Consider the following 22498-nt stretch of genomic DNA (forward strand, 5'->3'; position numbering starts at 1 on the left):
ACCAACTAATGACAGTTTGGACCAACTAGAAAACAGCTACCAGCTTAAACTAGATTTTCCAGAGAGGAAAGTATGTCTGTTTAAATATCATGGGCAAAAACAACTCTATTGTCATTGTCTACTTTCAAAAGTGTAGCAATGTACTGTAAGAATCATAGCTAACTCAGAATTCACATTCAAACCAAGCAGCTTTCTTTTGATCACTTGGATTCTTTTAACTCCCAATCAAATACAATCCTATTAAAATAGATTTGAGTTTAACCTAAACCTGAGTTTACATGAATTGTACATCTTATCAGGTAGGGTGCTGTTCCCTGGTGCCCACCAGAATCTGGAAAACCGTTTTTTTTTTCCATAAACCAAGATATTAAACTCAAAACATGCTTGGGTCCACACTGTAAAAGCTAAATATTTCCAATGAAGCCCATTTCCTCTCTTTTTCCCCATTTGTACCTGGAGTTTACAGAGTCGTTCCTCTCGCTCCTCTCTTTCTCTCGCAGCCTGTGCGAGGCGTGCGTTGAGTTCCTGTAACTGTCCCTCTGCTCTCTTTCTGCCCCTCTCGCTCTCCATCTTCCCTCCCTGTAAAGTCTTCAGCTCGGAGCTCAGGTTCATGCGCTCCTCCTCCAGAATGGCCTTCGTCTTCTCCAGAGACTGACGAGACTGTGAACATACACGCACATCAATGGCTGGCACCTTAAGAAAACACTCCTGACTTCCCAGTGTAACAACAGCTAGTAAACATGTTTCAATCAACGTAAACCCTAAGACTCACTCTCTTGGCGTTGTCCAGCTGCTCCTGTAGGGAGTCTATAGCAGCGGTGTGTTTGATGCGGAGCTCTGACAGCTGGGCTTCGTGACGACGGGTCTCCTCCTCCAAACATCTCTGAAGCTCTCCTAATTCAGCCTCACGACGAGACCTAAACAAACACACACACTTAAACGTTAACCATAGTCTACCCTTCTGAAAAAGAAAGAATGAATCTGCACTTGAAGTGTAACTCTTTTTTCAAAAACTGCACTTGTAGATAATATAATATGAATAAAAAAAAAAAATGCAACTTAAGTGTGTATCATAAAACTGTTCTCTCTTTAAGAACACTTAAGTACGCATTTAAAAAGTGCACAGTTAAAGGTTTTAAAATACATATCTTTATGTTGTCATCTTTTGATGTGTTTTAAAGTACACTTATTTTGATGTATTGAAAACATAGAAAAGCACATGTAAATTACTTTTAATAAAATATTAGATTTAAAGTTACTATATTTTAAATGCACTAAATTGTAACTTTATCATTACAAATGTGTAATTACACATAATTTAAAAACAAACTTCAATAGAAATTACATTAACATGCATTAAGTGTCCAAAAACATTACTTAAGTATATGCAAAGTATATTATTTCTGTAGTTAGCACTCTTTTCAAAATAATTAGGCAGAATTGTGTTTTTCTCATTAGTTGACTCTTTAATATATTGAAATCAATCTTTAAAATTATATTTTTTTCAGTAGGTATATAAAGATTTTCACTAAATATGATTAAAAACACACCTGAGCTCTTGCTGAGCAGCTGTAGTGTCCAATGTATCTTCTAGTTCAGTCCTCAACGCCTCTAACTCCTCGCCCAGATCTCTCCTCTGTTTCTCAGCTCTCTCCCTCATTCCTCTTTCATTGTCCACCTCCTCTTTGAGCTCAGACACCTGAGACATGGCCTCTCTGAGGGCTCTCTGAGCCTCTGCACGACGTGCCCCCTCTTCTTCCAGCCTGAGAGAGGAAAATGATGAGATGTCATTCTTGAGTACTATTACTTCTCAAAGTGATTCGCTATAAGGTAGACTTATGTTTGTGCATGTACCGTGACTGTAGTGTGGTGATCTCTTTCTCTCTTTGGCTCACACTGCCTCTCAGCTCAGTGACGAGTAAGCTCAGGTCAGACAGCTGCTCTTGGGCCTCCACTGCTTCTCCCTCCATCCGTCTCTTCCACTTCTCTTGTTCCAGACGGCCCTGCTCTTCCCTCTTCAGACGCTCTAAGGGAAAGGAAGATACACTTATATATCTGTTTGTGTTGCGTTTATGTACCTGTAAAGGAACAGTCCACCCCCAAAATAAGATTTTGTTATTTATTTGTTATTCGGAATTAGCCTCATGCTACCCCAACCCATTAGCTGTTATTTCTACATGGAAGACAAAGGGAGAATTTTTTAAGAATCTTGATGCTGTCCTTTTCCATATCAATATGGCTCATACTGTAGTATGCAGTAATATTTCTTCTGAAGTCATATAAGCTACTTTTTGAGCTTGTAATATATAATTTCTTCAAAAACATAATTTTCTTGTGTTTGCTAAAAAAAATCAGACATTATTATTTTAAAAAAAAATTCATACTGTATGTTTTAAGTGGTTTCTTATGCTCACAAAGGCTGCATTTTTTATGGTAACCAAAATGCAGTAAAAGAGCAATATTATGAAATATAATAACAATTTAAAATGATACATTTTAAAATGTAATTTATCTCTGTGTTGGAGATGTTGAATTGTCAGCTGTCATTAGTCCAGTCTTCAGTGTCATGTGACCATTCAGTAATCATTCTAATTAGTTGATTTGTTATTTAAAGACCCTGTAAAGTCAATTCTGATAATTGTTTCTAAACACATTATAAATGTTAAAAATGTATTGCTGAAACAGATTACAAAGACTGTGAATTCTGTAGTACTGAATAGTGGAGCTAGACCGTTAAACAGATTTTCACCCAATCTGTGCTCAGGATTTTTTGGGCGCGGCTAAAACGGTGGCTCGATGATGCACTGGAGCCACGATCATGGCCCCTCCCCTAACTATAATAACTGTCGATGACTCACCGGAGCTAATATGTATAGCTTTGTAAATCCAATTAAGCTGCAAGGAGCATCCATTCAGGCTGTAGTTGACAGTTAAGAGGCGGCAGCTTTCCCGTGAGTGGGTGTGGTTTCAGCACAGACAGCGGACACGCCCTCAAAGAGCAGAGGATACCGCAAATTTTTTGAGATTTTGATAACTTATTTTATGTACTTAGCTGATTTTTGTGCTTAATAATATTTTTTTCTGTGTTTTGGCAAACTCAAATTCTTAATGTTGACTTTACAGGGACTTTAAGAAATATTTCTTATTTATTATCGATAGAAATCGATATTGTGAAAACCATAATATATTTTTTCAGGATTCTTTGGTTTATTTGCATTATAAATTGCATTTTTTTTGTAACAATCAAAAGTCACTTTTGCCCGATTTAATGTGCCCCAGTTTTTCATTGCTTAATAAACACAAGGACAGTTACCTTCTAAATCAGCGATGACAGCTTCCTGTTTGTTTTTCAGCTTGTTAAGACTCTTCACCTTCTCCTCTTCCTCTGTGAGTTGGTCGGTCACTTCATTCAGTCTCTCTTCCAGCTGTTTTTTCTCCTGAGAGAGAGAAAAGTGCATGAGTTACTGTACCACTGGAGTTGCATTCAAACAACAATCCTCTTCTCTTTAACTACCTTGCTTAATCTGTCTCTCTGCTCTCCCAAAGTCAAAGTCTCGGACTCCAGACTTTTCACTTTGCTTTCCAGGGTGACTTTCTCCAGCTGGAGACGCTGACGTGTCCCCTCTTCCTCTTCTAGCTGTTCCTCCAGATCCTGAGTGAAAGAAACAGAACAGTGATGTTGACAGAAGATCCTCAACAGTGGGCACAATACACAGACCCATCCTCCTCACCTGCACATGTTGCTGTATTCGCTTCTTCTCAGTGGTCAGCTGAAGGGTCCTCTCCTCTTCCTCCTCCAATCGGCTCTCAAGCTCTCCCAACACATCTTCAAGCTCCTGTTTGCGACTGGCCAGCCGTGCTCTCATTTCCTCTGCCTCTGCGAATAACTCGGCCTCCGCCTGCAGCTGGTCAGTCAGTACTGACTTCTCCTCCATCAGCTTTCAAAGAGGACAACAAGATGAATGTGGAAATCAAACAAATGCACACTTTGTTGTTTTGATGTACTAAGATGCAAAACAAAATTGAGTGAACCAAGGGAAAAAAGTTACCTGTTGGTTTTTTCTGTCCAGTTCAGAGAAGTCATGCTCTAGTTTACTCAGGTTGTCTTTGGCTTTCTGAAGCTGTGCTTCCCGAGCTTGAATCTCTTCATCCTGGCGGGTCACCTGTAGCAAGGGCTTCACCTGGAGAAGAGGTCAAAGGTCACAAAGCAAATTAACACAAAAGACGTGCATGCAAAGTTTGGGGTCAGCATGATTTTTTTTTTTAATAAGGCAATTAATATTTTAACAGAAAACAACAATAAATATTAACTTTATTTTTGTTCATTTGTAATAATTAATATTTTATTACGATTGATCAAATGTGTCAACAGTTATATTGAAAACTTTTAACAAAAAAAATTATGAACACAGTAGTACAGTTTATATAGAAATATTAAATAAATCAACCACCTTAAAAATTTTATTGAGCATCAAATCAGCATATTATAAAAATTTCTAAATGTTCTTATGACACTGAAAACTGTAGTAATGTCTGCTGAAAATTCAGCTTTGCCATCACTGGAATAAATTACATTTTAAATTTTTATAAAAAAAATATAAAATAGTTATTTTAAAGTGTAATTACATTTCACAACATTACCATTTTTACTGTATTTAATCTAAAATATATGCAGCCTAAGAGAACATAAGAGACTTCCTTCAAAAACCTTGTTGACCCTTAACCTTTGAACTCTTTGAACCTGTGTAATTCTGAGTGTCCAGTAAGAGAGTATGGAGCACATTACCACACTATTACATTACATATTGATAAAAATCTTCCATAGTATTTGTGTTTGCATGTTAACAGCATTCTAACTAAATGCATTACCTTAAAATTCATTATTAGTCCTACTTAATTTTTTACATTTTATATTTCATGTTGTGTAGTGCTGTGTGCTACCTTGGTGAAGAGTCTCCACCACTGCCAGTTCCTGAGCTTCAGGTAGGCTGCACAGTTCCTCTGCATCACACGCATTGCACTGAGCTGCTGCTGCTTCTTATGGAACGCCCTGAAAGAACAGGTCAATTAATCCGTACACATATTACACAGCACCAACCTACCTACCACACACACACACACAGACGTTTACCTCCTGGCAAGGTATCCACGGGTCACGCTCTGGAAGCGGATGATGGTGTCAGTGATCTTCAAGTCTCGTTCTTCCTCCAGGTGAGCCAAAACTCCAGCCCGGAAGAACACCTTACTCTGTCCCACCCGGAAAAGATTCTTGTCCAGCTCCAAAGCGCTGATCTATAAGTACAGGAACAATACATAAATCAATAACCTGTATTAACTCAACTCCAGAATACTAATCAGAGATCTGGATAAAACACTAGAGCATCATTGACCTTCCCTACTCTGATCCTAAAGCATCTGTGCTGTTCACATTTATTAATCAGAAACTAATAAAATATAATATCCTCTATCAAATCAATACTGTGAACTCAGCACAAAAGGTTTATGTGTGAATGACACTTACCATTAGCTCACACGCCTGTTTGCCATCCATAAAGGTTCGAGGAATAGCATTTGGAGTCAAGATCTCATACCTGAGATGAATAAGACAATATAATGTTATTTAGCTATAAACGTTCACTTACTTTACTTATGTTAATGGAGACATTCCATAGACTTCGATTTTTTTATATACAGCTAGTTATGAATAACCTTTAGTTCACTACTGGGTACAATTTTTCCCTCAAACTATGGTTAAGCAGGATACACACACACCTCTGTCTGAACTCCTGGAATGGGATGCGGTTCGGGAAGCCCTGTCTGCAGATCCTGATTCCCTCCAGCACCCCATTACACCTCAACTGATCCAGAACCAAATGAGGACTCAACTTCCCTGCCTGTGATCATTTAAAGAACAAACAATTAGGCAAGCTCCGATATAAAAAAATGCTGGAACAACTGATATTACATTCAATACTATATTATACTCTAAAATAAATAAAAAATAAAACACTTCAAATCAATCCCACAATGCACAAACAAAACGCTGGTAGAGAATACCCATAATACACTGTGAGAGTCAAACAGAATGAATTGCCGCATCTTGCCAAAAGATGGCATCCACAGCTGAATCATCCGTCCATCCATTCATTTTACAAAGCGCTCGTCCACGACATACAGCGTAATACAACACAGGTATAAATTAATTGTAAATTGATTATTAAATTGTATAAACATAGTTTCAAGTTCAAGATAAATCCTTTAATCTTACTACTGGAGCTGGTAGCTTACCAGTTTCAAATGATTATTAAACCTCAAACACAAACTATGAAAAACGACAGTCCTTCCGGTGCACTCCGTGTCCAAATTCACTCACTCTTTCTAGTGAACTGAATAAGTGGCCTAATGTAGTGAATGAGGGTATAGGGGGTAATTTTGGATTCAGACAGAAAATATACACAGATAAAAATAAATTTGAATTAACATTTTGTACAACCCTACAATAAAAATATTACTATCAGTTATATACTATATGAATCTTTTAAAAAGGCACTTCAGTCAAACGTTAAAGGGATACTCCACCCCAAAATGAAAATTTTGTCATTTATCACTTAGCTCCAAACCCATAAAAGTTTTGTTCATCTTCGGAACACAATTTAAGATATTTTGGATGAAAATTGGGAGGCTTATGACAGTCCCATGGACTGCCAAGTTAGTAACACTATCAAAGTCCAGAAAAGTATGAAATGCATCATCAGAATAGTCCATCTGACATCAGTGGTTCAACCGTAATGTTATGAAGCGACAATAATATTGTTTGTTAGTGAAGAAAACAAAAATAAAGACTTTATTCAACAATTCCTTTGTCAACAGTTTCCTCTGTGTCTCTCCACATCACTCAAACTGCCTACAGTCTTCTGTGTCAGCCGCGCAACAAGGATGTGCTGTTTTCTTTCAATTCAAAGCATAACACACATAGAAACAGTGCATCCTTGTTGAACCACAGATGGAAGATGGACTATTCTGACGATGCTTTTCATACTTTTCTAGACCTCGACAATGTAACTTACTTGGAAGTCTATGGGACATAACCCTCGTGTTTTCATCCAAAATATCTTAAATTGTGTTCCGAAGATGAACTAAGCTTTTACAGGTTTGGAACGACATGGGGGCAAGTGATTACTGGCTACTTTTACATGCACCCAAATAATCTGTTTGTAATTGGATTGATGGCTTAATTGGATTGAAAAACTTAATATAAACACTTTAATCGATCCGATTGAGCTCGATCCGAATGAAATTTCGATCGGATTGAAGGGGATGGTTTATTCCTCTTCTAATACGACTGAGCGTGCATGTAAACACTCGATCGGATTGAACCATGACACTGAAAAACTGTGCATGTGCAATGACGCAGAAATAACGTAATAATGTCTGACGCACGGAATGAGCGGCTCTTCCTTTTGAGTAAAGTGTTGTATAAATGCGTGTCCTGTCATTATAAAACTCCCATTTCATTCGGCAACTGTGAAGTGGAGCAGGATCCTTTTTGTATCCTTTTTGGATACAAATCCACAGGCAACCCATTTGGGCAAGGGGAGGGTTTTTTTTTTCCGCGTGATAAATATGAGCAGCACAGCGGTTTATATGTTTATTTATCCATAAAGGTGTATATAATAATTCTGCTGTTAAAAACAAATAAAGAAACCATGTAGGAAAGTGGTTATTATGTGCAAACAGTGAGAAACTCAATATTATCTATATGTCTCTTTCTCTTTTAACTGTCACTATTTGAGCAGTGTGTGCATGTCTAAGAAAATCTATTCCGATTTGAAGCTTGTGACATAAACACACATCAACCGGATCACTTTATTTAGCGTTCATATAAACACTACAATCAGATTCATCAATCGTAATGAATTCAGTCCGATTGAATCATAAAGTGTGCATGTAATAATTTTTGGGTGGAATATCCCTTTAAGGTCTCATTAAGAAAGGAGAAGAACCATGGCAACTATCCATTTTTATTAAGATTCTTTCTTACCCTTTTCTCATGGTTAGGGATGATGCAGCGCAGGAAGTTGGGGTTGGTGTTGCGGAGGGTGGCCATCAGTTTAGTGAGGGACTCTTTGTAGAGTTGTCCCACCGTGCGGAACATGCCCTTCTTCGTCTTGAGCCCAGCAGCCCCAAAACTCACCGGACCACTGCTCTCACCAGATGACACCTGATCCAGACCCACAATCCTCTCCACTGACAAGCACAAAACAGGGATGTTATCATATAACTTAACATGTGCATGAGCACTATGACTTTATTTTAGGACTATTAAAAGAACCAGAAAGATTTTTTTTTCTGATCAGGTAGAAGTCTTAGTATAGTAGAGTGTGTTGTACTGAGACCTTTAACATTCCCCAAACAGAAAAAACGTTTTTACATTTCTAAATTTAAAGCACATTGAGAAAGATGCTTCATGACGAATAAACTAGAGACAAGCACTTTTAAACCAAACTAGAATGAGCTCTATAGAAACCCATGAAAAACAAACTACACATTCTACTAAACTACAGTGCAAAACAGCAACCCACACATCACATCACAATCTGATGCCATGAAAGAGAGATGAAAGAAAGAGTGAAGTGTTAATCATCAGTTAGATGGTGGGGAGTTTAAAAGAGGAAGAGCAGAAACACCTACTGCTGTCAGTGCCATTGGTTTGCAGTGTGGCATAAGAGTCAAAAAAGTACACGCGAGGAAGAGTTTGAATATCTGAGAGAAGAGAAGAGGAGAGGAGAGGAGAGGAGAGGAGAGAGGAGGAGAGGAGAGAAAACGAGAGGAGAGGAGAGGAGAGTATTAGAGGAGAGGAGAGAGGAGGAGAGGAGAGAAAACGAGAGGAGAGAAGACGAGAGGAGAGCAGAGCAGAGCAGAGGAGAGGAGAGGAGAGGAGAGGAGAGGAGAGGAGAGGAGAGGAGTGGATAGGAGATAAAACGAGAGGAGAGGAGAGGTGAGCAGAGCAGAGCAGAGCAGAGCAGAGGAGAGGAGAGGAGAGGAGAGGAGAGGAGAGGAGAGGAGTGGAGAGAAGATGAGAGGAGGAGAGGAGAGAAGTGGAGAGGATGAGAGGAGAGGAGAGGAGAGGAGAGGAGTGGAGAGGAGAGGAGGAGAGGAGGAGAGGAGAGGAGAGGATGAGAGGAGAGTATTAGAGGAGAGGAGTGGAGTGGAGAGGAGAGGAGAGGAGTGGAGAGAAGATGAGAGGAGGAGAGGAGAGAAGTGGAGAGGATGAGAGGAGAGGAGAGGATGAGAGGAGGAGAGGAGAGGAGAGGATGAGAGGAGAGTATTAGAGGAGAGGAGTGGAGTGGAGAGGATGAGAGGAGAGGAGTGGAGAGGAGAGGAGAGCAGAGAAGATGAGAGGAGAGGATGAGAGGAGGAGAGGAGAGGAGAGGATGAGAGGAGAGTATTAGAGGAGAGGAGTGGAGTGGAGAGGATGAGAGGAGAGGAGAGGAGAGGAGTGGAGAGGAGAGGAGAGGATGAGAGGAGAGTATTAGAGGAGAGGAGTGGAGTGGAGAGGATGAGAGGAGAGGAGTGGAGAGGAGAGGAGAGCAGAGAAGATGAGAGGAGAGGATGAGAGGAGGAGAGGAGAGGAGAGGATGAGAGGAGAGTATTAGAGGAGAGGAGTGGAGTGGAGAGGATGAGAGGAGAGGAGAGGAGAGGAGTGGAGAGGAGAGCAGAGAAGATGAGAGGAGAGGATGAGAGGAGGAGAAGAAAGGAGAGGAGGAGAGGAGAGGATGAGAGGAGAGTATTAGAGGAGAGGAGTGGAGAGGAGTGGAGGAGAGGAGAGGAGAGGAGAGAAAACGAGAGGAGAGGAGGAGAGGAGGAGAGGATATGAGATGAGAGGAGAGGAGGAGAGGAGAGGAGAGGAGAGTATTAGAGGAGAGGAGAGGAGAGGAGTGGATAGAAGAGAAAACGAGAGGAGAGGAGACGAGAGGAGAGGAGAGGAGAGGAGAGGAGTGGACAGGAGAGAAAACGAGAGGAGAGGAGAGGAGAGGAGTGGAGAGGAGAGCAGAGAAGATGAGAGGAGAGGATGAGAGGAGGAGAAGAAAGGAGAGGAGGAGAGGAGAGGATGAGAGGAGAGTATTAGAGGAGAGGAGTGGAGAGGAGTGGAGGAGAGGAGAGGAGAGAAAACGAGAGGAGAGGAGGAGAGGAGGAGAGGATATGAGATGAGAGGAGAGGAGGAGAGGAGAGGAGAGGAGATTATTAGAGGAGAGGAGAGGAGAGGAGTGGATAGAAAAGAAAACGAGAGGAGAGGAGACGAGAGGAGAGGAGAGGAGAGGAGAGGAGTGGACAGGAGAGAAAACGAGAGGAGAGGAGAGGAGAGGAGGGGAGGATATGAGAGGAGAGAAGAGAAGAGAAGAGAAGAGAAGAGAAGAGAAGAGAAGAGAAGAAAAGAGAAGAGAAGAGAAGAGAAGAGGAGAGGAGATGAGATGAGATGAGAGAGGAGGAGAGGAGAGGATGGCAGGAGAGGAGAGTATTAGAGGAGAGGAGAGGAGTGATGGGAGAGAAAACGAGAGGAGAGGAGAGGAGAGGAGAGGAGAGGAGAGGAGAGGAGAGGAGAGGAGTGGCGAGGATGAGAGGAGAGGAGAAGAGAAGAGAGGAGAGCAGAGGAGGAGAGGAGAGAAGATGAGAGGAGAGGATGAGAGGAGGAGAGGAGAGAAGATGAGAGGAGAGTATTAGAGGAGAGGAGTGGCGAGGAATGGAAGAGAGGAGAGGAGAGGAGAGGAGAGGAGAGGAGAGGAGAGGAGAGGAGAAAAGACGAGAGGAGAGGAGAGGAGAGGATTAGAGGAGAGGAGTGGAGAGGAGAGATCACAAAGCAAAGCATTAGTCTATAGTAGATTACATTATTAAATATTAGTAATGAAATAAAAAAATTATTATTAATACTGCATTATCAAACATGTATTAATACATTTTATTCATTGTACTAGTTTGTAACTGTACCAAGCAATTATTTTATTATTTATTTTATTATATATTTTATTATTATATTTTATTATTTTATTTATTATTGTTCTTAATGTTAATAATAATAATAAACATTAATAATTATTTATTTATTTAAACAAACAAATTAGTAGTAGTAGTTATTGTTGTTTGGCCTCTGAATTTAAAACTTTGGGAAATAATAATAATAAAAATATAAATAATTGCATTTATTTGTTTATTTCCTTCTGAAATGTTGGGAAATTAATAATGATAGTAATAAACATAATACCACCAACAACAATACTATTATTATTCATTTGTTTCTGCTTAAAATATTAGTAATAGAAAACAATAATAATATTACATTATTAACTGAAATGTTGGGAAATTAATAATGATAGTAATAAACATAATACCACCAACAACACTATTATTATTCATTTGTTTCTGCTTAAAATATTAGTAATAGAAAACAATAATAATATTACATTATTAACCAATTATTAATAAATAACACAATTATATATTCTCTTTAAGGCTGTAACTAAGCCACTTAAAGGTTTGTATTGTTTATACCAGTTTGTAACTGTATGAAACAATTCATTCATTTATTGTTGGTGGTGTTCCATGTTAATTATAATATTTATTTGTTATTAATTTAATTATTTATCCTAATTAATAATAATACCTTGACTTTATCGCTTTACTTTACTTGACTTGACTCACCCTCCCTCCAGAGCTCAGAGATGAAGGGGTCAGATGACTGATGCAGGAGAGACGCAACATTATCATTCAGCGGATCCATGTTCTTTATCAGCCACTCATCTGCCTTATAGTCCACCTGACAGAGTAACAAACCCCATTATGACTTCATGATGACTAGAAAACAGAGGAAGAGTGAATACACTGTGGTAAAAATATAAATCGGACCTTGCCAGCATAGTGTATAATGGAGAAGTCGGCCTCTTCTTTAAGCTGCCTCGGCCGCATGAACTTCGAGTGTGAACCCTGCTCAGCTGACACCTTGTCCACAAACGAGCGATCAGTCGCCCTCGGAAACCAACACTCCTCATCCAGCAATGCCAGGACGCCAGGAGGATGAGCCTGTGGAGAAAACCAGTCAGTAAACACTATAAAGACACTGCATGTCAAAGCAGGTGGTTCTCTATGATGTGGATTAAGTTCTACACACACACACTGACCGATCTCTCAATCAGGTCGATACAGGGCTGAAGATCCAGACCGAAGTCAATGAAGTTCCACTCGATGCCCTCTCGCTGGTACTCCTCTTGCTCCAGTACAAACATGGTGTGATTGAACAGCTGCTGTAGTTTCTCATTAGTGTAGTTGATGCATAACTGCTCGAATGAGTTCAGCTGTTGTGAGAGAGAACGAGAGGGAGGGATTAATATTTACCAGCACAATGATAAACGATCATTAAGACCCTCGCTTATCGCCCACCTGGAAGATCTCAAATCCAGCGATGTCCAGGATCCCGATGAACGAGGCCCCCTGCCGCTGTCTGCGGTCCAGCGCTCTGTTGATCCGGTGCACCAGCCAGCGGAACAGACGCTCATATGTGGCCTTCGCCAGAGCCTCCACTGCGAAATCAGCCTGAACACGCCCACAGCAATGAAACAAATGCATGTTTCTATTGTACAGCGTTGCTGAAGTAAAAGTATATTACTGTAGGTGGTCTTAATGTACCATGATGTTCAAAGCACTTCATGAAGCCACACAAACACCCACCTGCTGCTTGGTCTGAGCCTTCTGGACGTACTCGCGGCCCACTTTGATGCGGGGAGTGAGAATGGCTCGGCTGAACTCCAGGACACTGATGCCCAGCAGGTGGCAGAGTTTCTGCGCTGCTGTGTCGTCCGGCATTGAGGCCTGATCTGTGTTCTTCTCTTTGTGAAACGTGATGTTCCCAAACTGCAGCACTGCAGAGATCACCTTTAACATAGCTGAAAAGAGAGAGAGATAGCAGGATGGATAGGAAGATGGAAAATCAAACATTTCTCCAGTGGTCATGTGCATCTTTCTAGATTTATTTGAGGCCGTCCTCTCTTACATGTGGATTCTTCCTGTGTGAAGCCCATGATAGTCACTGAGTCCATTGTCTGAGTGAAGTTTTCTGAATCACTCTGACCCGGAACAGGAAGTGAGCCCCCGCAGAGGAAGCGATACTGATCCGCACTGCCCAGCAGAAGCTCCTCTACAGAGAGACAATGGATAAATAATGACGTTTCCATTGAAGAGAATAGAAACGTTTATATTTTTGACGATGTGTTGTGTGTGGTCTACTGACTTCTCATGGCCTCAGAAGCTCCAGAGAGGAGCTGGTAGAAGATATGAAAGGTCCGCTCGTCTTTAGCCTGACGAATGGCTCGAGACTTCTCCAGCAGATCTGATTCACGTGCAGGTTAAAGAAAAATGCACTGATATTCACCTCGTTTATATGCTGTACATTATAGGCTTTACTCATTTATTGAATGAGGTTTATAAAGAAGCCCAAATTTATGAATGCCACTGCATAACAAAATATAAAGTAGTATCTGCAAACAAGGATGCTATAACTTTTCTCACAACTGACGTTACTTTTCTAAGCATTTTTTCTAAGGTGATGTTAGTGAATTTATGAAGGATACAGGTCTCAATATTAGCACCAACAATATATCCAGCAACATCAAAATTGATCCTGATGAATTTGCCCTAAAACAAATTGAAAAGCATGTCAGACCAGATCAAAACATCAAGATTCAAGTGATGATGGTTAGATGTGCTGTTACAGAGCTTACAAATCTAGAAGAGTTGTCATTTTTGACAGTTTTGGCATTGCCAAAGGCCTCAAGAATTGGGTTTGCCTGCAGTAACTGTCTCTCCAGTTCCCCCTAGACACAGGACAGGACAGGAAGAACAGCATGTCAGAGCACATTTTACTCCCATTCCAGCAAAAATCCCACAGAAAACCTCTGCATTCAGAGACCCTGCAGCACCAGCAGCAGCATCAGCATCAGCAACATATGACTGCAGCCAAACATCTCTCACACTCTCTCGCACAAACACACATACGTGTTTACTTCACTAAATGGAGACTTACCACAGACATCTATTCATTTTAAATAAACAAATTTTTTTAAATGAAAAATAATACAAAATAATAATAATAATAATAATTATACATATAATATTTTAAAATAAAGTACAATAATCATTTTTAATTTAGGTATACAGAAAATAAAGAAAAATCTAGCTAATTAATTTTTTTATTTAACAGTGTAATTAGAAAAAAATGAAAAACACGATTTTTTTGGTTTTGTTTTTTATAGAAAAGTGATAGAAAGTCAGAAGAAAATTGCATACATTTAATAAAAAAAAAATCAAAATAAATGTACTTTTTAGTTTAATAAATATAACCTATGTAAATTAGGTCAAACTAAAAAACAAAAAAAACAATGGTCTAAACCAAACAAAAACAATTGTGTACATTAAAAAAGGAAATAATAAAAATTTGAAATAGGTAACATCTGGAAACATTTTCTGTTAAATTTGTCCTCAATTTAAGGTCAGAACCACACACACAGTGTTGAAAGTGCAAACTCATAAAATTGCAGTTCAGCAAAAGCCTTAAGATGAAGAAAAAAAAAAATCCATGTACAGGCCAGATAACCTCTGATTGGGCTCTGAGGTTTCGCTTTTACGCATATAGACCAGTGTGGTCTATATAGGTCAAGAAAAATACCATGGCAAAGCTTTAATATGCATACAGCGCCCCCTAAATGCCCATAGTGGAAGCATTAGAGCACAACCATACTCACATACTGCACAGTCTGTTAGAGTCCACAAAAAAAAAGAGAGAGATGGGGTGGTTGAACAAGTGAACAGGACAAACAGGGACAAAAAAACAGAACATATTGATGAGCAAAAGCATAAAAACATGGTTAAAAAACAAAGCAAGACAAAAGAAATAAATCCACACAGATTAATTAACATATGATGTCACACATTATGAGGTTAAAGTGACAGGACATGAATTAGAACCGCTGAAGTATGAAATCCTTCCTGTTGGCCAGGTTTGTCAGTCAAGACGAGAAAAAAACCCACTCACCCTGTTGCCACGACCCAGAGAGCGTGTACCATCCGTCTTCAGTGCAGAGCAGAGGACAAAGAGAAAGAGGAAAGAAGAGCAGAACGAAACAGAAGGACCCAGGAAAGAGAGGAGACGGGGACAGAAGAGCAACCAAGAACAGCGAAAATAGAAATGTTAGAGAAAAGATGCATATTTGCTACAAATATAAACATATAACCAATAGAATTTTTATTGGTGAACATATTGGCAAGGCAAGTGGATCTGCAGAACATTATTACTGTATTATTGCATTATGCATAATTTATCCTTATTGATGAACTTCTGTAACAGAAGCTTTGAGTTACTGGAGAACTAGGCAGCAGCAACAAATAAATGCAAAGGAGAAAAAAAAACTTGCAGCAATCCTCAGTCCTCACCTGAAGGGCGCTGTCTTTGGGACGTCCCAGAGTGCCAGACTTGTGTGAGGATGCCACATGTGCCAGATACTGAATCACTTTTTTTGTGTTCTCTGTCTTTCCTGCACCAGATTCCCCTCTGAACACACACACACAAACAGAACAAATAAACCACATTCTGCTGTAAAATAGGTTTAGACTATTTTCAGAGTTATTCAAACAAATACAGCAGATGACTTAGCTGGAGTCATTGTTTTAACAAGATACTAAACATATGCTGGAACAAATTTAGCAACACATGTTAAGGGAAAGAAAATAATGATCTGTGGAAAAAAAAAGATTGTCTGGCTGAATGAAGTATGTTAATTTACATTACAAGAGGACTGAGGGAATAAACAGGGCAAGTCCTTTTGGTAACTTTGTCTTCTTGTGGCCTTTAGGCTACTGCTGGGTCTACTAAAAGAAATAAGTCAAATAGCTACAGCTCAGAATTGCATCTCTTTAACTTAAATGTTCATTGTTTTCCATTTTTTTTGTGATGGCTTGAAAGAGATGAAGAATATTTTCTGAAAATATGTTCCACAAATATGTAGTTGAACTCAAATATAACTCACGTGCACAGGATGGCCTGATCTTCTCTGTCTGTACGAAGGACACAATGCACATGAACAGAGACATTAGCATGACCAGTGAACAATTAAAGTGATTGCTCTCAGTGTTTTAATATAATTCAGAATTACACATAACATGCATTACTGAAATAAACAAGTACTTAAGCTGCTAAAACTAAAATAAAAATAAATAAAGCAAAACAGAAATATAAAAAATTTACAAAAATGACTAAAGCACATAACAAAATGACTAAAACTTAAAATTAAAATACAAAAATAAAAGCGAATTCAAACATATTAATAAACAGTATATATTATATATAGTATCTAAATAATACTAAAATAAAAGTTTCTAAATTGTATTAGAATTAGACCCAAGTGGCTGGTGAATCTGCAGCAAAACACCAGGCCTCAGGCATCAACAACAAAAGATGTCAGTGTTCCCTTTCAGACACGTTGTTGACCGACAAATTGGGAATCTTGCTAGAGAGACCACTCCACTTTGAGTGTAAACTAAATGAGCCAATGCACATTGGCATGCAATTATTGCACCCAACTGCCGCTGATCATAGCATAAGTAGACAGTAGGGATGCACCGAATCCAGATTTTTGGGGTTCGGCCGAATACTGAATCCACTTTTTAAGATTCAGCCGAATCCAAAACCGAATACCCAATCCTACTCGCATCCTTATTCCATTAACACAGTAAAACACATTAATGAAGTAAACAACATCCACAGCAATGTATTTTTCATTTTATTTTATTTTAACTGTAAAAAAAAAAAAAAAAAGAATAGGCAACATTATGCCAGGATGACAAGTGAGAAAAACTTTTTTTTTTTTTTTTGACAATTACCAAGCTTATGCTTACCCAAGTAAACAACCAAAACCTTTCAAAAAATTTTTAAAAATCAGAATATGTTTGGTGACTTAACTGAAATGAAACTGAAATTAACTCAATAAACATAAATAGTAGGCCATTTTTGCCAGCAGTGGAAATCGCTGATTGTTTGTCTTCCACCACTGAAGAGGATACTCTCTAAGAGGAATCAAAAGCTCATCGAAAAAACGCTTATCTCCACGTCAGCACCCGATGTGACTGGCTAGCTCTGTACTGCTAAGGTATAAATCGTCCCAGCCGCTCAAGATTCCTGAACAGTTTAGTTTAGAGCGAACTGTTGGGCCGTGTTCCTCCTCATATAAACACCTTCACGCAATCAACGGCCGCGTGACATCGACCAGCGTAGCGCAAGCCTAGGGTTCGGGTCGGTGAAAAAAAACCCAGAAACCAAACCCCGTCAAAAAGCCCAGTATTTGGCCGAATCCGAATCCTGGATTCAGTGCATCCCTAGTAGACAGTGCAGTGCATAATCAGCTGTATGCTTCGGAGCCAAGCAGTGTTTTCGTTCTGCTCCTGCCAAGCCTTTTTGTGTGTCGAACAAGTCAGTGCTCTCAAAGGAGTTTCTCTGTGTGGTTGTTACAGCGCGACAGCGGGTTGGTTGACCTTCGTTGAGTGGGTGCAAACTACAGGCTGCACTACCCCCTGTAGAGTTGTGGCGGCTATCTCCTCTGTGTGCTTCAGCACAACTAAAAGAGCAATCCTAAAAAATGCATTCATGGGTGAATGTCTTTTTAAAGACTAGTCTTTTTAAAGATGGCATTTCACCCATGTGTTTTTGGATGCGGTCATTACCTGGCACTGGGTGATGGTCACGATCACTTCCTCTCATGCCTGTGCATTAAGCACGCTGAAGTGGCGTTTGTGGATGAGGCTTGTTCCCATTTCAGGTAGATGACCATCTTGGAGTGGCCGACCAGGCTCCACTACATCAAAAGGGGTGGATTTCCACTGGCTCTGCCACAATCTAGATCTCTTCCTGGCAGAAGTTAGGGGAAAACTACTTCTGGCAGTAGCTCGGGCAGTCTGAGGATCACAGTGGTGGCAACCCCTCCGAGGAACCAACTTCCCAGGGACTGCCACTCCTCTTGCACTTTGCAGCCAGCCTAGCTCCCTAAGGAACACGCTGGGACCTCCACAAAGATAGTACAATGATCGTATGTTTATCACTGCATTGGATGGCGAGTCTAAACTCTCTGGAGAGGATGGTAGCAAGGCCTGAAATGGATCAGGAGATAATGGCAATGCTTTCCCAGGCTGCTGAGAGGGGTAATTTAGTGCTCGGGCACCTCAGCCTGTTGGGCGTTCAGGTCAACTGGGAAAAGAGCAAACTCACCCTGGCGCAGAGGATCTCTTTCCTCGGTATGGAGTTTGATTCTGTCAAACAGACAGCATCCCTCACAGAGCAACATGCGCGGTCAGTACTGAACTGCTTCATTTCATTCAAAGGCAGAACAACGGTCTCACTGGAACAAATTTAGAGGATCCTGGGGCACATGGCAGCTGCAATGGCAGTTACACCACTACGGCTGCTTTATATCAGACCCCTTCAGCACTGGCTCCATGGCCAAGTCCCGAGGTGGGTGAGCCTTCTTGATCAGACACTGTGCAAAGTCATGGAGGATGAGGAGCAGCTCCTGCTTGTGGCACCCTGCTGGGCCACTCAAACCTGGTTCCCAGAACGGATACTCACTGTGACAGCCCCTTCTTGGCAGATTCATCTGAAAAAGGATTTACTGACTCAGAGACGGGACACCCTGTGGTACCCACGTCCAGACCTCAGGAAACCTCTAGAGGTAGTGGTCACCATCACTTTGGCATTAGCACCATCTATGTGATACACTTATGCCCTGAAGTGAAAGTTGTTCATTGAGTGGTGTTCCTCTCATAGAGAAGACCCTCAAAAATGTCAGATCAGATCCGTGCTCTCATTCTTGCAGCAAGGGTTGGAGCAAAGACTGTCTCCCTCCACCCTTACAAGTCTAATTCGCTGTTATTTCTGCTAACCACAACCCTATGGATGGAAGAACGGTGGGAAAACACCACCTGGTCATCAGGTTCCTTAGTGGGGCAAGAAGGTTGAAGCTTCCTCTGCCTTCCTCTTGGGACCGGTCTCTGGTGCTCAAAGCACTACAGTGCATCCCATTTGAGCCTTTGCAATCAGTTGAGCTGAAGTTTCTTTCAATGAAGAATATGCTCCTGGTTGCACTGGCCTCCATCAAGAGGGTAGGGGACCTGCATGCTTTTCGGTTGATTCGTGCCTAAAGTTTTGTCCAGCCCAGGTAATCCTGAGGCACCGGCCTGGCTAAGTGCCCAAGGTTCCCACTACTCCCTTTAGGGATCAGGCCTGCAAGCACTGACTTCCGGAGGGGGCAGACCCAGCCCTAACTTTGCTTTGTCCTTTCCGAGCATTGAGATGCTACGTAAACAGGACGCAAATCTTCTGGACCTCAGACCAGCTCTTTGTCTTTCAAGGAGAAGGGGAATGCCGTCTAAGCAGAGGATGGCCAACTGGATGCATGAAGGATGGGGCTTCCGCAACATTCTTGTTCCAAGTGGAATGGGTTCATTTTCTGAATATTATCCAATCTCAGTGAGTGGTTAGTGCTACGACAACAGTGACTGGCCTTCTTGCACAGTACACTGGAAGGGCAGCATCCATGGTGCTTTGGTAGGGTTTCCAAATTCATCGGTCACCAACATGACGTTGAGAGTGACCGACTGAAAGGGAATGTCTCAGTTACGTATTGTAACCCTCGCTCCCTAAAGGAGGGAACAGACACGTCACGTCACATACCATACTGTCACGTCACATACCATACTGTCCCGTCACCGCGGCTGCTGTACCACCGCTGAGTGGCTCGGCTCCTCAGAGAAAACCTGATGATGCGCTGAAGCTTCTGTCAAATTATACTAACGCTGAGATCAGTGGCAGCTGGATGCAATAATCGCATGCCACATTGGCTCGTTTAGTTTACACTCAAAGTGGATTGGTCTCTCTGGCGAGATTCACAATTCGTCAATCACCGAAGTGACGTCTCCATTCCCACCTTCAGGAAGCGAGTGTTACAATACGTTACCAAGACGTTTTCTCCTTCCTTTTAGAAGTTCATAAGCCTATATATTTTGCAGCACTTCAATAATTTGCATTTAGCTATTTTTATCTGCTGTTCGCAACCAAATCAGAACAGACCTGCAGCGCACCAGTTAGACATCAAAGTCATCAAACCTGTATCTTCAAGACTAGTTAATCTATTAATGAATAAATTAAAGGAATACATATTTTTTTTATAAATTAGACTTCCAGTTGTATTTTCTGCATATTTGTGCGGAACACTGCATGTTTTCCATCTCAAAGCCTTTAAAACAGACAAAATAAAGTACAATTATCTGACACAGTTAAAAAACTAATTTAACATTATGTCATTTATTAGAAAAGAGTTGAGACTCATGACATAATCTGCATGGCTCTTTTTCCTTGAAAACACACACACCGGTCGGGCCAGTTTATTAACCACAGACACACCCTGAAGAGCAGGATACAGGGGGAAAATGCCCAATCTCAGTGTCTCAGTCATGCTTGTGGTTTCACACTGTTAATAAGTATGTGCAAAATGCAGAAAAGTGAAACTGGCTCCTTTTTTCTAAATATTTTGATGCAGAGGTGTTTAAAAACATTCATATAAACTGAAGCAGCCTACAGCAGGTTAGTTGGTTGCCATGGTACCTTGCAGCATGCTCCTGTAGGCCGCCTCTGATATGGCGTAGATGTGTGGAGGCATCTCATGCCGTTTCTTCCCACGATACATCTCTATGATGGATTCTGTATAGATGGGCAGGTTCTTATAGGGGTTGATCGCCACACAAAACAGGCCGGAGTATGTCTGTCAGACATCAAACACAAACACCAGAATTCAGACAGATTGAAATAAAGATGTTGTAAATGTAGAAACTATTCTTGGCAGAGCTGCATAGACAGACTGCCCACAATCTGTTCACTGACTGCCTGATAGACACTGCACACAAAACTAGCAGTTACTTGCAAAAATCAGAAGCTCAGATCTGATTGGCTGCCTTTACCCAGATTCAGAAGTCACAGTGCTCAGGTTTTTAAAGAGCTTTGGGTTCGCAGTGCTTGTTTGTAGGAATGCACAACTTGGGCAAAGCTTTTATAAAACAATGTAACTATTATAAAATAAAAATATTAAACAAAGTAAATAATACTAACTTCAGATGTAAAATGAAAAGAACACCGTTTAAAATAAGATAAAAATATTGTTTTGGGAAAAAAAAAATTAATTTTACAGTACAACTATAAAATTACAAAAATAATATCTGAGTCTTAATTTCTTTATACTGAGCTTTGATTGAGCTTTTATTTTGGTGGAAAACCAAAGAGTTAAAGCTTCTCCTTTGTTGGCAAATATATTTACTTAAATAAATCAATTTTAATAATCATACAACGCCATATTGTGATTTCAATTTTATTTTGATTAAGCCCTAGTGCTTTGGTTTGAGGCGCTTAGTTGTAACTTATATTCTACACAGTTTTTGGAGTTGTCTTACTGTAGAAGACAAATAATGCATTTACTATTACAAATTTTAGTACATTTACTCGAATGAAAATACCATCTAATTTAAGTCTATAAAATCTTTGTCATTAAAGAAAATATTAAACCATATTTATTTATTTATTACATATTATATAAATAAATAAACCAATATTTAACATTTTATTTAATAATTTAATCATGTATTAACATTTAACAAAATCAAAATGTCAAACTGTTCTTACTCATCCTTGCACATAAACTTGGAATGGAATTTTTGACTTTATACACACACTAAGCATTACTTTTTTAAGTACAAATTTCAAAATCGTATAAAAATAGAAAGATTTAAATCTAGCAACCCATGTCAGATTCAGTTACTCATAAATGGCGCATAAAAGCAAAGCAAACAGGTCAGTCACTATACTGTACATGTCGGTCAGACAGTCTCATATTGATTGGTGGTTGTTTAGTCAGAATAAGCGGTGAATAAGTAGATCAGACTTTATGCCAATAGTCAAAAGAGGCATGTTTGCTATTGTACATGATGATCAGAAATATGATGCCTGTTCTGAATATTCTACATACTTTCCCAAACACTGAAATGTAAAATGTTGACATCACCATGATCTTATGCGCTCATTCAAATTTGATTACTGAACCAAGTCGGGTACAAACTGGGCTCAAGTGACTCGTTTGACAAATGCGCTATGAAAAAGGGCCCTTGATCTTGTGTGTGTATGAATACATCTGTGCATGTGTGTTTGTACTTTCTTGGCTGCGTTCAGCATGAAACCTGAGCGAAAATTTGAACTGTGAGTCTGTGATGAACAAACACATCCGTGTGTATCTGTGTGTGTAACACTATCCTTCTCGCTTACTCAGAGAAAACCACACACACTCATGTGACAGCAGGGCACGGTCACAGGCATGTGTCAGGACTGAATGATCGTTAAAATGACACGTGGGGAACCATTCGGACT

The 22498-nt window shown here is 40.1% G+C and overlaps 1 protein-coding gene across 5 annotated transcripts in view; it reads right to left on the bottom strand.

Annotated features, from left to right (window-relative positions):
• LOC113060158 (myosin-10-like) overlaps positions 1-22498 on the bottom strand; it is a 41237-nt gene that overhangs the window by 11286 nt on the left and 7453 nt on the right. For 2 of the 5 annotated variants that reach the window (XM_026229027.1, XM_026229029.1), the window contains 28 exons: positions 20693-20849; positions 16071-16098; positions 15478-15595; positions 15080-15115; positions 14790-14801; positions 13770-13862; positions 13620-13683; positions 13280-13378; positions 13043-13186; positions 12721-12935; positions 12433-12585; positions 12174-12347; positions 11902-12075; positions 11698-11812; positions 8692-8763; positions 8042-8247; positions 5773-5894; positions 5522-5591; positions 5132-5292; positions 4942-5050; positions 4050-4181; positions 3732-3938; positions 3515-3652; positions 3314-3437; positions 1855-2026; positions 1551-1763; positions 773-917; positions 454-660 (listed from right to left, as the gene is read on the bottom strand). In XM_026229027.1, coding sequence (XP_026084812.1) covers positions 454-660; positions 773-917; positions 1551-1763; positions 1855-2026; positions 3314-3437; positions 3515-3652; positions 3732-3938; positions 4050-4181; positions 4942-5050; positions 5132-5292; positions 5522-5591; positions 5773-5894; positions 8042-8247; positions 8692-8763; positions 11698-11812; positions 11902-12075; positions 12174-12347; positions 12433-12585; positions 12721-12935; positions 13043-13186; positions 13280-13378; positions 13620-13683; positions 13770-13862; positions 14790-14801; positions 15080-15115; positions 15478-15595; positions 16071-16098; positions 20693-20849 — 3660 coding nt within the window. The remainder of the gene's footprint in view (positions 1-453; positions 661-772; positions 918-1550; positions 1764-1854; positions 2027-3313; positions 3438-3514; positions 3653-3731; positions 3939-4049; positions 4182-4941; positions 5051-5131; positions 5293-5521; positions 5592-5772; positions 5895-8041; positions 8248-8691; positions 8764-11697; positions 11813-11901; positions 12076-12173; positions 12348-12432; positions 12586-12720; positions 12936-13042; positions 13187-13279; positions 13379-13619; positions 13684-13769; positions 13863-14789; positions 14802-15079; positions 15116-15477; positions 15596-16070; positions 16099-20692; positions 20850-22498) is intronic. The other 3 variants (XM_026229030.1, XM_026229032.1, XM_026229028.1) reach the window with 2 other exon arrangements.

The sequence above is a fragment of the Carassius auratus genome, chromosome 41, assembly GCF_003368295.1.
Source record: "Carassius auratus strain Wakin chromosome 41, ASM336829v1, whole genome shotgun sequence".
Lineage (NCBI taxonomy): Eukaryota > Metazoa > Chordata > Actinopteri > Cypriniformes > Cyprinidae > Carassius > Carassius auratus.